This window comes from Magallana gigas, chromosome 4 (assembly GCF_963853765.1).
Source record: "Magallana gigas chromosome 4, xbMagGiga1.1, whole genome shotgun sequence".
Classification (NCBI taxonomy): Eukaryota; Metazoa; Mollusca; class Bivalvia; order Ostreida; family Ostreidae; genus Magallana; species Magallana gigas.
Window position 1 is genome coordinate 26984904 of NC_088856.1, and position 15861 is coordinate 27000764.

Consider the following 15861-nt stretch of genomic DNA (forward strand, 5'->3'; position numbering starts at 1 on the left):
ATGATTCATAAAAAAGAAAAGCTGTGTACATATTATTTTGATCAAGCTGTTTTCCTAACCTTAAGATGGAAATATCAATTTCTTGTTATCCGTAAAACTTTACAACATTAATTAGCTTCTATTCCGTCTTCTAGAAATATTCAGTTATGAATCATAAATAAATATTAAGACCGACTGTCATAAAAGAAAGTTATAACAAGAAGATTTTGTCCAGAAATCTACCATCTTGCATGGGAAATACAATTCAATATAATGGAAAAAACAGCGCCATCAATCTTGTTCTCGAAACTAATTTCTGGTTCTGTTAAGCGTTTAAAATTGCTATTGAATACGAACGATTTTTTTTCTGTAACCAATCACCATGGGGGAAAACACATCAAAATACGCCGTGCATCATTTCAACACTATGACTATTTTTTTTAAGGAGATAATGGTTAAACTAAAAAAAAAACTAATACAATAAATGAAAACATTATGCAATAGCTGTAAAACTCTCTGTCGCATAATGCACGAGAAACATTATTGTTTTCAGAGTTTATAATTAAGACAAGTAATCTTTTCAGAGATTGATCGGTGAAAGACGGAAAAAAATATCGAGGACATTAATTTATTAATTAATTAAGGTGGTATAGGACACTTCTATGTTATGACGTACTATATAATAAACAATAATATCATGTTTTTGGTTTTATGAATAGTTTCTTTCCCGTAAGTGTCACTTAACAGCGTAGCGCATTGGGTTAAAGGGTTTACAACCAATCGGATTTTAAAATTTTTACCTTTTCAGAAAAGTTTTTAAAACGTATTTTTTGGTGAAATATCGTCAAATTTGTCAATCGGTGAAAATATTTTGATTATAATGTACTTTAATACACATTAATATCGACAGATGTCCCAAGACACCTTTTAATTTTCGAAATCTGTCGGTGTCATCTTGATTCGACACCGTGAAAACATTCGCTGTCAGTAAATCGGGCTACCCCAGGGAGACCTCAACACGTTACACACATTAATATCAGAAAAAAAATTCTATGCATAGTGGTCTCTCTGGCCATAATAGTGATCTACAAGAAAACACGATTGGCTATCTCCCACTAACCCCGCGGGAGAATATAAAATGAAAAATTGTCTCGACCGAAAAGATATCTCTATTCATTTTCTTTTCCTCTTTCGTTTCTGAGTGATGTCCTTTCTCGAATTCCCTTCAAGCGTTAAGGGCTACAGAGAAGAAACATAGACCAACAGCCTATGGCCACTTTGGCAGGGAATTTCATTATCATCTCGGAACCGCCACACAAAGTCTATTCCCTTTTACGCCAAATAGAAAAACCATTTTAGAAATTATCACACATTCTATTATATTGTGAAGCCGAGCGCGCTACTCCGATTTTGTAGATTATGGCCCCTATAGGATCTCAACGGGGAAATAATATTTTATCTTTAACCGGCATGCCTCAACTCATACAAAGGACTAACGGCATGGTTCATTTTAGATCTATCAGATTGAACCTTTCGTGGCAATGAACTATAGCTCTGGATTGCAATATACCATTCAATAAAGAAATGCGCGTATAGCATGGCTTCTATATCTACTTACCATTAAATGTGGTGTTTAGAATATATTCTCTGAGAATCATCCCATTTATTTGACGCATATCATCACACAGTTCCTCGGTGGTACAAGACGCCTTGTGCATTGCGTCAATCGCCAAAGCTATTGCATACACTGCGTCATAAATGAATTGTACTTTGGTTTCTTGTTTGAATGTTCCCGTTGATAATTTTTCACTTCCGGTACATTTTGCTCTTTCGCCTTGACTGACTTTAAATGAGCAGTTATGAGCTGATGTCCAGTATTCTTTGAACCATGGATTTCTTACATTGTTAAGAGGGTTCAAAGACAGGAAATAATCATTAAAAGGAGGAATAAATGAAGATTGTAATTCAATTGTCAGTGCCCCCTCTGCAACCCAAGAATTCTGTAAGACGGGTTTTTCTTGCGTCCCCCATGCGTCACTAGCAATCCACACAAACCTAGAGCCAACCCCACTTCGTCTTGCTGCGTCCAAAAGGTGCGTCGCGTCCTCTATACGCAAAAACAACACAACTATTTTCGCATTCTCTTTCGCTAATAACTTTGTGATCGCATCATCGAAAGTTGATGGATTAGAATTAGACAATATCTTGATAGATTCTGCAATGCAAATATTTCGTGCCACCGCTTTTTCTTTGAATTCATCAATGCCGGATTGTCCGTAGTCCCCTTCTGAGGCGACGGTTGAAACGTACGTCCAGTTGAAAAATTCGACAATATCCACTATAGCCTTGGCCTGAAAATCGTCCGGAGGCACTGTCCTTGAGAAATAGTCATACCGGGCTTTATCGCTCAAATCTGCACTCGTCGAGGCGTAGCTAATCTGCGGTAGCTTAAAAAGCCGCAAGAGATTCGCCACTTGGATGGACACACTACTGTACGAACCACCTATGACACCGGCAACATTCTCGAAAGTGTGGTTGGCCTTTGCTTTCGTGCCATCGTCACAGAAGAAATCGGACGAACCTATAGATGTAAAAGATCCACGAATAAATTCCAACGAACGCTCTAACGCATAGGTTCCTCGAGCGCAAGTGTCGTAAATTTTGGCGCCTAATGTAATTTTCGGAAGAACTTTGGGATTTCGGTTGATTTCATCTATTGTAAATAACATAGCCTCTGCTCTCTGAACTCCTCGGTCCATATTGATCTCACCACATATACTTCGGTCCCCGGAACTTTTCTGGTGTATAGGAAACAGTCCCCCTATGATTATCTCCCCTGGAATGTATGCTGACAGAGCCGGGTTCTCGGCGCGTACTCGCAATAAAAACACCACGAGTAATACCAATATCTTTTCAGCAAACGACGCCCAAAGAGGAAAAATCACCCCCATCATTCTTCCGGAACAGATCCTAGTGCAGTCTCCATATTTTAAAATAAGTAAAGCGATTACTTATATTACCAGAACCCGCTGCCATCCCGTATCACTGATGGCGGGCAAATAAATCAATTCTTAACGTAATGCTGCTTTTCTATACTGGTAATCCGTCCACTCATTAGCTTAGACTGGCTCTAGATCTCGTATTCCACTTCATGATGCAGAGGACCTATAAATTAAACAGAAGAAAAAAAAAGATACTACTACACACATTGACAGAGAAGAAATCCGTGTTAATTTTGGATAAGAATCTCACCAAGACTTACAAGTAGGTTTACATGAATAAGCGATCGAGCAAAGAATGAAGGTGTTTTATTACGCCGACTGTCGCGCGGTTCATATACAGATACTCGGAAGCTGTCGGTGCGTGTCTGAATGAGTAAGTGGCGCGACAAAAATATTAGGTTTGTTCTGTGACATGTAACCTTTCTGTGGTCGAAGCTTTTCAAACGCGCTTGTGAAACAGATCTGACGAATCCCATTGCAGCGGTTCTTAATCGCCTCGATTTGCTCAATCAACTTCGCATAATACATATGTATTTGTTATCCCAACCTATTCTATTGGTGAAAAAAATATTCATTGAAAAATCAGTTAATAAGTTTTTTAATTAAACATTCATTGTGGGCGTAAATTGTCATTACAATATGTCATAGCTTTTCGTTATCATAACGAAACAATGATGGCAATCGATTACTCTTGAGAGCAATCGTGTTTCAAAATAAACAAATTTTAAATAGATGAAAAAAAAATGGAAGAAACTCGATATACGCGCTTTCTATTTCCAGTTTTTAAACGCAGTGTATCGTCTCTTCGTCGAGATCCATTGAAATCTAAACTCGGTGTAGAGCCATTTGAAATCAATTAATGAAACTGTATGAATGTAGAAAAAACATCTCTTCAAGATAAACAAATAGAAATGGCTGATATCAATTTAATACGGATTTTCACTGAATTTTTGTTTATCTCATATTAAATCTGTTTTCAAATTTTGGTGTACACGAAAATAATTATAAAAACTAAAACGTATATATACATTGTTCAAAATTAATCTGAGAATACAGCTAGAATATGGATACTGAAACAGTTAATGAAGCTAAAATGATACCGATGCAGATTCTCTTATATATTACCACAGCGCAATGCAAGATATTCACTAATAATGAAAATAAAATGTCCTGAGGTTTTTTAATTATTCCACCGTTTTAAAAAATCATTATTATACAAATAAAAATATGAAATTTCGTCACAAATAAATAATAGCCCTGTAAACAATAAATGATCTTTTTTGAGAATCGTTAACTTATTTTTACTTCCATTACATAGTCAAACTGTACAAGTACGTGTACTTAAATTATTAAGTTTTTTCTTCAATTTAAGTTTGAATTTCAAAGTTTTAATACTTACACAACTCGCCTCACGCATAGATAGAAATGAGTAGTATCTTTAACTTCCCAGCATTATATCTTGATAAAAAAAAATCACGGCCAAGCATCAGCGCGCCTTCTCCAATACTCACGCCGATATATGAGAGAGCTGCGCGGGGAAATTGACGCGTTCGCTTTGTACGGGGCAAGCCTAACAAGGGCTAATTATTATTGATATGTGAGTTTTCAATAAGATGAACGGCTCAATCAGATAATTAGCCTTGATTCATGAATTCGGCCCTTCATCGAAAACAGTGGCCTATTGGTAAGGTGTATGTACATGTATAAAAGGAAGTTTGTAAAATGTGTGAAGGGAGCCGGGCTTGTTACAGCGGTCAATCATTTTAACAGCTGTATATTCGCAGTGCTTTTGTACTACTATAATTTTTAATTAACAATGATTTTCCTCCAATTAATAGAAGGATACAAAAAGCCCTCCAAACTAACTACATGTAAACGATTTTAAAATTAAGGAACAAGTATTTGACTGTATGTACCAAAAACTATTCGTTGATATATATTACCATGGACATAACAAGAAAAATATCAATGTGATATTAAACTTTTAGGCTGGCTATATATTAATAAACTGTATACGTTAATTATTTTGAATTTCATATCATAAACATATAAAACAGAAAGGAAATGTAGTTTTAATAAATGTTTAAACAACTAACATTATCGTAGAAAAGTTATTAAAAAAAGCACAGAATTACCTTTGGTTTGAATAGTGCGATTTCTGGTTGAAGAAAACAGCCAAGGATGGATTGACAGATGAACAAATGAAGGATGAGAGGAAGAAAAGAAGAAAATTGAGTGAGTGATGACTGTACTTATCACTGAAACCAAGCTTTATAGGATTTAGATCTTCCAGATACAGCACAATGTACAATTGAAACAGACCGGTTTTATTAATGAAGTCAATTTCTCCCATACGTTTAACAGCTGCTACTTGCACGCATTGCTGAGCAATATCCATGTAAACCGCACGTCTCGCTGAAAACACGGAATTTGTCTAATCATATCTATCTATCTATCTATCTATCTATCTATCTATCTATCTATCTATCTATCTATCTATCTATCTGTCTGTCTGTCTGTCTGTCCATCTGTCTATCTATCTATCTATCTATCTATCTATCTATCTATCTATCTATCTATCTATCTATCTATCTATCTATCTATCTAAACATCTATCTTGCTATACATCTATCCATCTATCCATCTATACATCTATCGACCTATACATTTATCTATCTATACATCTATCTATACATCTATCTATACATCTATCTATACATCTATCTATACATCTATACTTCTATCTATACATCTATCTATCTATACATCTATCTATACATCTATTTATCTATACATCTATTTATACATCTATTTATCTATACATCTATACATCTATCTGTACATCTATCTATACATCCATCTATACATCTATCTATACACCTATTTATCTAACAAGTATCTATCTAATAAATATCTATCTATATATCCATGTCCTTTTCTATTCAATATATATTTTATTTGTTTGTTTGGATTTTAAAAAAAAAATATTAACTTATTCCAATATAAAAACATTTTTAACCCATAAATACCCGTTTTATGTGATTATGAATATACTTTATACTGACTCGGGAACGTACCATATGTCTCTGAGTAATACGACGCACAGATAATAATGTCAGCTGCCCTGTATATAGTGTCTCTTACAGTATCACGCTGGCTATATTGCTGTACACATTACATCTAGGGCAAATCAATCAATCCGGATTAATTTTATGGGAAGCTCGCATCAAGAAAGCCATTCCCATTATACCTGATTCTGGAAATGGTAGAGATTTGTGATGAACCCCTTGGGGTATTTTCAACACACAGAAACAAATTACGAATTTGTGTTGGTTTTTTTTTTATATATTGTTTTCATTTGGTATATAAAGAACAACTTAAAACATTACTGTAATTATGAAAGGTACAGTAATATTGTCGGGGGGGGGGGGCTGGAAGTATTATTAAAAAATACCCAGATACAGCTTCCATAATTGAATAATCCTCAAATACAGCTTCCATGAGATGAATGTAATGCGATCTGCCATCACTAGTAATACACAATCTACTGATAGATTTGATGTTGAATCAATGTCACGTAGTCGTTTCAATCTGTACGCTACATGTGGCACGCGCAATAATTATTATATATATTATATATTTAATTTTTGATTTTGATGGACATGAACTCTATCTATGCTGTGAAAGAACGCCGTCCAACTTCTATAATTGTTTTCTTTACCGCTTTCTGTTGGTTCGATAAGCGGATTATAAAACAAGCGTAAATTGCCCCAACCCAGGTTATACTCGTATAACTTGGGTAGACATTGAGTTCATTTCTTATAATTTAATTTTCTGTAATTTGCTGTACAAATTGAGTCCGTTTACTTTTAAAAATGATATTAATCTGTTCAAAATTCTAACGTCAAGCGGATTAGTACGTTTTTGACGTTAGTGCATTGTGACGTGTCTTGTGACGTGCAAACCAGGTTATACAAATTTAACTTAATTTTTCTATCCAATCAAATGCCGCGTTACAACCAGAATTAAATTATTAAATATTAATCAGTGTTTGTTGTTTTTTTTTCACGTCTATTTTTCTCAAATGTAACAGTGTCCTGAATGCATGTGCAAGTTTTCCCAATTTTCCACAATATTAATCCTTTTTGCGATTATGCAATGTAGTTCCTCGTCCCCCATTTCTTAGACTGATAACCGGCATATTTGATAGCATTCACTTTGAAGTTATTGCTTATATGTGGTTAATAGCGGATGCCATTGAAGATAATGGCGATTTGTTCAATCCAAGCAATATGTACGTGCCATAACATGTTCTCCATGAAAAAAAGACTTGTCGATATTGGCATTTTGATTAAAAGTTAAAAATTAGGAGGTTATAGCGTACATACATGTAACAAATGCAATTAACGTACAGAATAGGATACTTAATTAATGTTCAAAGAATTATTTTACTTTATAGATTCATTTTAACATGATTAATGAACAAATTGGGCCAAAATCCCCATCCCCTCACCCCCGTCGAGCTAAATTTATCAATCGTTCATCAGAAAAAAATATCTTGAGTATAACTGTTACACTCAAAGAAGTCTCAATTTTCTATCCCAATATCACACAAAACTTCTATGATTAATTTAAAAAATACTGAAAGTAAATTGTCCTTCTCTCCTTATTTTTCATTATATAGGATATTTTTTCTCTAATTTTTTTCTAATTCAATTATACCTGTGTATATATTGAAAACGTATTTTCTATATTGTACACAAATGTAGTGTAGATGCGTTATGTATACTTACTTAGATAAGGAATATATTTCGATAAACATACCTACTAGTATTCTTTCATCAACAAAATCAATGCTTTATGCATGTTTAATAACATGCTTCACGAAACTTAAATTCCTTAAATCATCCATTTTTCCTAGCTTGTAGTTTTTTAGGGTTCTAACCTTTATTGAAAAAAGGGGACATTCTTTGATGAACGTCGAAAGTAATCAACCTAATACGATAATCGGGCATAAAACCCTTTACATGATTAAAATGATCTTACTTTTTGAAGATTGATAGTTAAAAAGAAACAAATAAAAGGGCGAAGCAGAAATAAGCAGGTCTAATTAATTCGCTCAAGAGAAAGGCATTTGATATCCAAAACCAATTTAGGGGTCTGAACCTACGGATTTTTTTTTAAAGTGATACATAAAGCTAATACATCTTAATAAGTAAAGAGCAAATTCAAATTGTCTTAATATATATATATATTTTTTTAATTTCACTGTTAAATAAAATAGCAATTGTAAATAAATATAATGAAGATAAAATACAAAACGAACAATGACCATATTCATGCAACGGTGATTTTTTCCACCTGTGATTCAAATTACAGTCAATCATTTATGATAATCATAGATTATTAATTACCTATATCAGATAGGCCTGAATGTTCCAATAGCAGGTCGAATAAAATGTTGCATATGACATACTCAAAAAAGGCCAAGAACGGTCGTTCGAAAATACTTGTGATTCGAAAATACGCGATTCGAAAATTCTCGAGTAAGTATCAAAGTTGACCAGTAAAATCATATACAAATAAAATTGGTGTTATTTGTTCAGTTTTTTTAAAACTATCTAATAGTTATGAATTGAGAACGTTTAAATTCCATATTACATAAAACTTTTTTTCATTCTCAAATAAACTTTTTCCAACACCTTGAAAATTAGAAACTTATTTATTTTCTCTCCCAATATAGAATCATGCTATCGATGTGGACTATCTAATGAGAATGAACAATATATGTATAATATTCATGTTTGTTTGTAATCATCAGTATCCATTCTAATCTTAAAAAAAATTACGACAACTCTATCACAAATATTCAAATTTTAGTTTGTTTTATGTTTGAATTTCGTGCTTTGAGGGGTGTACTACATTCTGCGAATCCTGATCTTTATTAACAAACATAAATTCCTTCTGTTTGACATTACGTTTTAAAAGTTGACATTAAAGACCCCCATAAATATAAAAACAAAAAAAAATCCCCAAGAGGTCCATGGGCCACATCGCTCACCTGATCAACTATAGACATGATAAAATCAGCTTCATGGGGGGGGGGGGGGGGGGGAGTCATAATTCCAAATAGTTTGACAATGTGGTATATTACATGGATATCCCATATAAATAAATCCATTTCCCCCTGGACATTCTTATGTTTATAATTAAGACCCTTTTCTAACAGGATAATTGTATAGTCATATCACATTCAGCATTGCAATTCTTAAAAAAACACTTAACAATTGTATATATACGTGATATTAACGTTCATCAAACTCTGAACTCCCTGTGAGGTCCAATAATCGCCCAGGTGCCAAGGTTTAAACAATTTCAAAGAATCAGCAATATGTAAAAATGCTTGCATATAAATAAAACCATAGGTAATAACATTTCAGTTCTTGTGAATAACTGGATCCCCAATGTGGCCCCAATCTACTCAATATTTTGATTTAAACAAATTTGAATCTACACAATCTGAAGTTGCTTTCACTAGAATTAGAGCTTTTCTAAGCAAATGGTTTTTTTAAGTAAAAGATTTAAAGATTTTCACAATATATTCCCATGTTAACCCCCCCCCCCCCCCACCATTGTAGCCTTTCTCTAACCCGTGGGAGTCATGATTTTCACAACTTTAAATCTACACTACACGAGAATGCTTCCGCATGAGTTTCAGCTTTCCTTACCGAATGGTGTCTGATAAGAAGATTTTTAAAGATTTACTCTTTATATTCCTATGTAAAAAATCGACCCCCCCCCCCCCCCGCCCATTGTGACCCCACTCCACCCCCGGGGATCATGATTTTCACATCTTTGAATCTACGCTACCTGAGGATGCTTCCACACAAGTTTCAACTTTCCTGGCTGATTGATTTTGGTGACAAATATTTATAAAATTTACTCTACATATGCCCGTGTAAAAATTCGATCCCCATTGTGGCCTGACCCTACCCCTGGGGATCACGATTTTCACATCTTTGAATCTACACTACCTGAGAATGCTTCCACACATGTTTCAACTTTCCTGGCTGATTGATTTAGGAGATGAAGATTTTTAACGATTTACTTTATATATTAGTATGTAAAAATTCGATCCCCATTGTGGCCCCACCCTACCCCTGGGGATCACGATTTTCACAACTTTGAATCTTCACTACCTGAGGATGCTTCCACACAAGTTTCAGCTTTTCTGGCTTAATGGTTCTTGAGAAGAAGATTTTTGAAAATGTCTCGAAAATGTTCAGTAATTCCTAATTATCTCCCTTGTGAATGGATGTGATCCTTAATTTTTACAACTTTGAATTCCCTTTGCCTTAGAATGCATTCTGCGAAGTTTGGTTGAAATTAGCCTAGTGGTTATTGAGAATATGTTGAAAGTGTGAAAAATTTACAAACGGAAGACAGACGGACGACAGACAAAATGTGATCAGAATAGCACACTTAAGCTTTCAGCTCAGGTGAGCTAAAAACAAAGCAAATTCAAAACGAGGTTTACCTTTTCGATGCAAATGTAAAATTGAACCTTATCTGACTGTGTAAATTGTAAACATAAATCTCATGAATTTATAATGAAGAAAAAATATCAGAACATTTTTAAAGAACAATATTTATTTATCCTCTTTTAGTTCAAGTTACTAATGCTGTCAGATAACCCTGAAAATTTATGACTGTTGACTAATACTAGTTGCGTAAAAGATATATAATTATACGTTTAAAGGACAAAACTTACAATAAATCAGGACTATCATTACAGGACAAACTATTGGATTAACAAACTTACCTGATGATTTGTTAAAGTAAATCAGCCAATTTCACTTTAGAACCATTTGATGTTAGTACATTTTGCTGTGATAAGTTTTTTGTAATTTGTTGACCAATACATGTTGCATGCTGCAATTTTGAAAAACGAAATGAAATACACATATCTTAATTAACTTGTGAAGTTAATGTGAAGACAAGAATATCTTTATTAACTACACTTTACGAAACTGTTATTGTGTTTGAAACAACAAATATGCTTTTGAAACTGATCATATTGGGATATCTATGAAGACCTTTCCTAGAGGAGGCGCATAGTTTAAAAATATCAAGGTTTTTCTTTAACGATTTCCTGAACATGAAATAGGAACTTAGCAAAGATTTGTCACAAAAACCTATTTTAAGTAACAGACAGGACAGTCAATTAAATAGTCCGAGGCAAATTGACAGCAAAAGGAGACAGACATACTGTCTGTACCGTTAAAAAAAGCCTCTCGCCAATAACTTCATTAGTTTTGTTTCTAGGGCTGCGTTACACCAATTTGACCGAAATCTGGATAGAATATAAAACGGAGGTGTAATAATAACGACCACTTCTATAAACAAATTGAGTAAAGACATCAATTAATCCGGAAATCTGTTTCCAGAATGGCCAGCCGGAAGTATCTGGTTTTCTAAAACTATGATTTATTTTTAAAGAAACGCAATATCATTTTACCCGATTTGCAAAAATTGGCGAAACAATCTGACTTTTTTTTTTATATTTTGTATGATGAACGATGAACTATCTATATAATTTCATAGCTTTCAAGTCTGATTGTCCTCAATTAAACCGATTTTTATCACAGTCAACTTTACGAACAGCACTTATCCTAATTTGCCTGGTCGACCCTCCGGCCAAATATGCAGACAATGATTGGTTTTGGAAATTAAATTTGGTAATAACATACACTGAGAGAGAGAGAGAGAGAGAGAGAGAGAGAGAGAGAGAGAGAGAGAGAGAGAGAGAGAGAGAGAGAGAGAGAAATCAAGAAGGGTGAGGCACAAATACATTTAGATTATAAATTATAAACATTTAAAAAGATAAAAACCAACATTCCCCATCAAGCCGAAGAAACAATGCCTATATTTCTTTGTTTTCAGATATAGCTGAACATACATACATTATGTAGTTACATATTATATATAATTGCCAACGGATTGTTGCATTTATCATATCAAACATCTACTGTAAGTTCATACTTGCGAGTAATTGAGTGAAAACCATAACGTAACAGGTATTGCCACAATGCAATCCACTCACCAGTAATTATCATGATATCTAGCATGTCAAAGAGAAAATATTCATGCAAATAGAACTTTCTCGATGTGATGAAAATCAGCAAATAATTTGAAGAAAAAAAACATTCCAAAATGATATTAGTAATAAATATAGAAGTTTTGAAAAATGTTTATGAGTTTTGTGGAAGCCGAGGGCGTCATGGCTCTAGCAAAACGTGATTTATCTAAATTTATCAAATTTGGAGAGTTTCATTCTCTCTTGTTTCTCGGAAGTTTAAAATTAAAGGACCCATTAACGCTTGGTTCTTCTGATGCACAAAAACCATAGCTTATTTTTTACAATAAAGTGCGATCATTACAGATATTTTAAACCAAGTTACTTGTCATCTTGTTTGAGAAATGTGAAAATACTTTTCATTGTATTCAGCAATTGGTTACAAAATCAAACAGAATTCTTCTCTTTAATGACAAACTAAATTCATTCGTATTCATTAAATTGAAACAACCACATTAGAATGAAAAAAAAATATATTTAAAAAAAATGTAGCTTTCATATTTCGTTCTTTAATGTGCTTTATCACCAACTAAGGAAACTCATTTACTGGGGAAAATTTAAAACTATGGATAGAAATGAATCTAATTTGTTGCTCTCATATCAAAAATAAATAAATGCTTTTATTTGTGAATACTGATGTTTTTGGTAATCCTTACTTTTTAGCTAACCTGAGCTGAAAGCTTAAGTGAACTTAAACTGAGCACTATTTGTCCGTCTACCCGTCCGTCTGTCTGTCTGTCAGTAGACTTTTTATTTTTTTTAGTTCTTCTCAGAAACTACGAGAACAATTTCAACTTAACTTTGTACAAAGCATCTTTGGGTAAAGGAGATTCAAGTTTCGTAAAATGAAATGCCTCTTTAATGGTGAGATAATTAGGAATTATTAAAAATTTGTTAACTTGGTATTTTTAAAATTTTCTCTTTTTAAAAACCATTTGACCAAAAAAGTTGTTACTTGTGTGGATTACCCTTAGGTGTCGTAGATTTAAGTTTGTTCCAATCATGATCCTCGGAAATAGGGTGGTGCCACATTGAGGATTGAATTTTTAATCGGAATATATTTAGAAAAAATCTTCTGAAAAACCATTAGGCTAAAAAAGGTACTTACGTGGAAGCTTTCTTAGAAAGAGTAGATTCAAATTTGTTCAAATCATAATCCTCTGCGGAAGGGTGAGGCCACAACGGGGTGTCAAATTTTTATATAGGAATATAAGGAGAACAATCTTTAAAAATGTTCTTCTCCAAAACAAATTAGCCAATAAAGCTGCACATGCAACTTTAGTAAAACTTCATATAGTATAAACGCAGGTTTTTCAAAATCACGATCTTAGGGGTAAGGTGGGGTCACATAAGTGGTCTAATTTTACATAGAAAAGTTTTTAGAATTATTTTTAAAAACTTCAAAGTTACGGTATGATATATTGCATTACCTATATACAAGCATCTTCAAATATTACTGTTTTTTAATCGTTTAGACTGTGGCCCCTGAATAATTATCGGGTCAACAAGGGTTTGATGTAGGTCAATGTGTTAATAATATTTTCTTGAGAACAGCAATGCCCAGTACGTGATATGACTATGATATCATCCTGTTACAAAAAGGCTCAATAACTAACATGTGAATATCCGAAATTGAAAATCTTTTTAAATAGGATCTATTCTACTACATTGTCCACACATTTTGTTTATTACTTCATAGACTGATTTTATTATGTCCGTTGTTGATCAAATGAGCGATGTGGTGCATGGGCAGATTGTTTTATTTTAAGACAAACAACAAAATGTTAGATAAGAATATATCATACATACATTACAACAATATATCATCAGTAAATTGATAATTTAATCAGAGACATAAATAACATGCTATTTTTTTCTCTGATGTAATAACGAAACATCCGACGGCTATACTAAAGACATGGTTAGGTTTCAATAGTTTTCTGATTTTTTTTACACATACAGTGTATATGTACCACTTTTTAAAAATCATTTGTCCAAAGTAAACTTCAGCTAAAGCGCTTTATAGAAGGTTTTATAACTTTTCAAACAATGATTTCAAAGATAAATACACTGTATGTATTACAAAATACATGGCTGTACCGAAAAAAAACTTCATTAAAATTATGAAACAAGTACCTCGTTTATCTTTTCCCTAGTATTTCATGGGAATTACCAGTGTATCACGTCTTCCTAAATGTATCCGTGGTTCTTTTTTAAGTTTCCGATTCTGTTTCTATCGTCAAAAAGCTTTCTGATATAAGTATTAAAATATTTATATATCAAAAAGCCCCAGAATGAGGCGACAACATTTTGCATGTGCGGTTAGATACAATTATAATCAACACCATCAAATATCAAGCAATCAAACACATACATTCAGAAATCAATTTGATGGAGAGAGAAAGTCTTCGTTTCATGGTCGGAACTACCCCACAGGCAGTCAAAACAAATCTTGAGTCATCATGTTGCATGTAATCCCTTCAAATTCGTTTTTATAAGTATAATTCTTATTACTCAATATATTTTTTTGGTATTGGTGTTCTCCGAATCCGTTCTTTATTTGACAAGTATCATTATTATCATATTTACTTTTTATTTATTTTTTATAAATTATATAAAATCAAAATTATAGTAACCACCTTACCTTTTGAACTGTTTTTCCCGACGTTTGATATGCCTAATGACGTGATTAAATTGACAAATCAGTAGACCGAATTTTGATGAAATGATTCATTTTCATGTATTTATAGGTCTAGACTTCGTAGGTATCAAAACGTCACATTCATATTTGTCCTGTGATGTATAAATGATGTGTAATTTGTTATTATTACAATCGCAAAACTATCTTATTTGGTCGCACTTTTATTGAAGACATTATGCAAATACCGGTAAGGCAAATGTTACTGACTTCTTCTTGGCCAATGCACCCTTTGTACTTAGTAATGAACACAATTGTTTATTAGCAATAATAGATATTTTTGTATGCTTTAATCATGTTAGGATATAATTTGTGAAAAAGTTTAGGATCTTTTTCCTTTATATCACTTATCGTCACGTATGATTTTGCACGCACTAAAAAAACATACAATTCGGATTCAGTCTCAAATCAGGCAGCATTATAATATACGTACTTCAGTCCTAAAAGCATATATCAATCTTAAATTATTCATCTTGATACATGTACCTTTCATGCTAGTAGATGACATCAAAATAGGTATTTCATCTTTATATTTCTCCAAACAAATCTATTTTCATTGTTTATACAAATCAACTTCTGAACTTTATGAACTACACCAACACTACACAGGAATTCATTTCCTATCTTTAACACGAACATAGTTTTTATCTCTACATTGATAAGGAAGATCGTCTATGCCCATGTTCCAGAAAGTGATCTCTAAAAGCAGATTAATAACCGGATCAAAATATGTGGTATCCTTTCTTTCATTTCTGGAGTTCATGACCAATGTTGGCTTGTTTGCTAATCCTGACTTATGGCCAGCTTCGCTACAATTTACTAATGGAATTGCAAAGCCCGACACAAGTAGGAAACTTTCAGGGAGAAGGCATATAAATAAACACAAAGAAACTGATAAAAATCATTCGCGAAGGAATACCAATATGTTATTGGTTATTTCTGCGTTGATGATTACAAAGGTTGTAGACAAATGCATTGTGATTTACGGAAAAATTGTTTTTGTCTGATAAATTGTATAGATTTATGAAAACGTTTCCTGGGGAAAA

At 33.2% G+C, this 15861-nt stretch overlaps 1 protein-coding gene across 2 annotated transcripts in view; it reads right to left on the bottom strand.

The window, feature by feature from the left end:
• The window catches only part of LOC105324931 (metabotropic glutamate receptor 3), a 29594-nt gene extending 25064 nt beyond the window's left edge, over positions 1 to 4530 (bottom strand). Inside the window, exons 1-2 of one of the 2 annotated variants that reach the window (XM_011424194.4) lie at positions 4381 to 4530; positions 1598 to 3144 (exon numbers count right to left, since the gene is read on the bottom strand). In XM_011424194.4, coding sequence (XP_011422496.3) covers positions 1598 to 2933 — 1336 coding nt within the window. In that variant the 5' untranslated portion in view covers positions 2934 to 3144; positions 4381 to 4530. Of the gene's footprint in view, positions 1 to 1597; positions 3145 to 3241; positions 3261 to 4380 lie in introns of those variants that run through there. The other variant, XM_066081824.1, reaches the window with a different exon arrangement.
• Positions 4531 to 15861: the final 11331 nt, after the last annotated feature.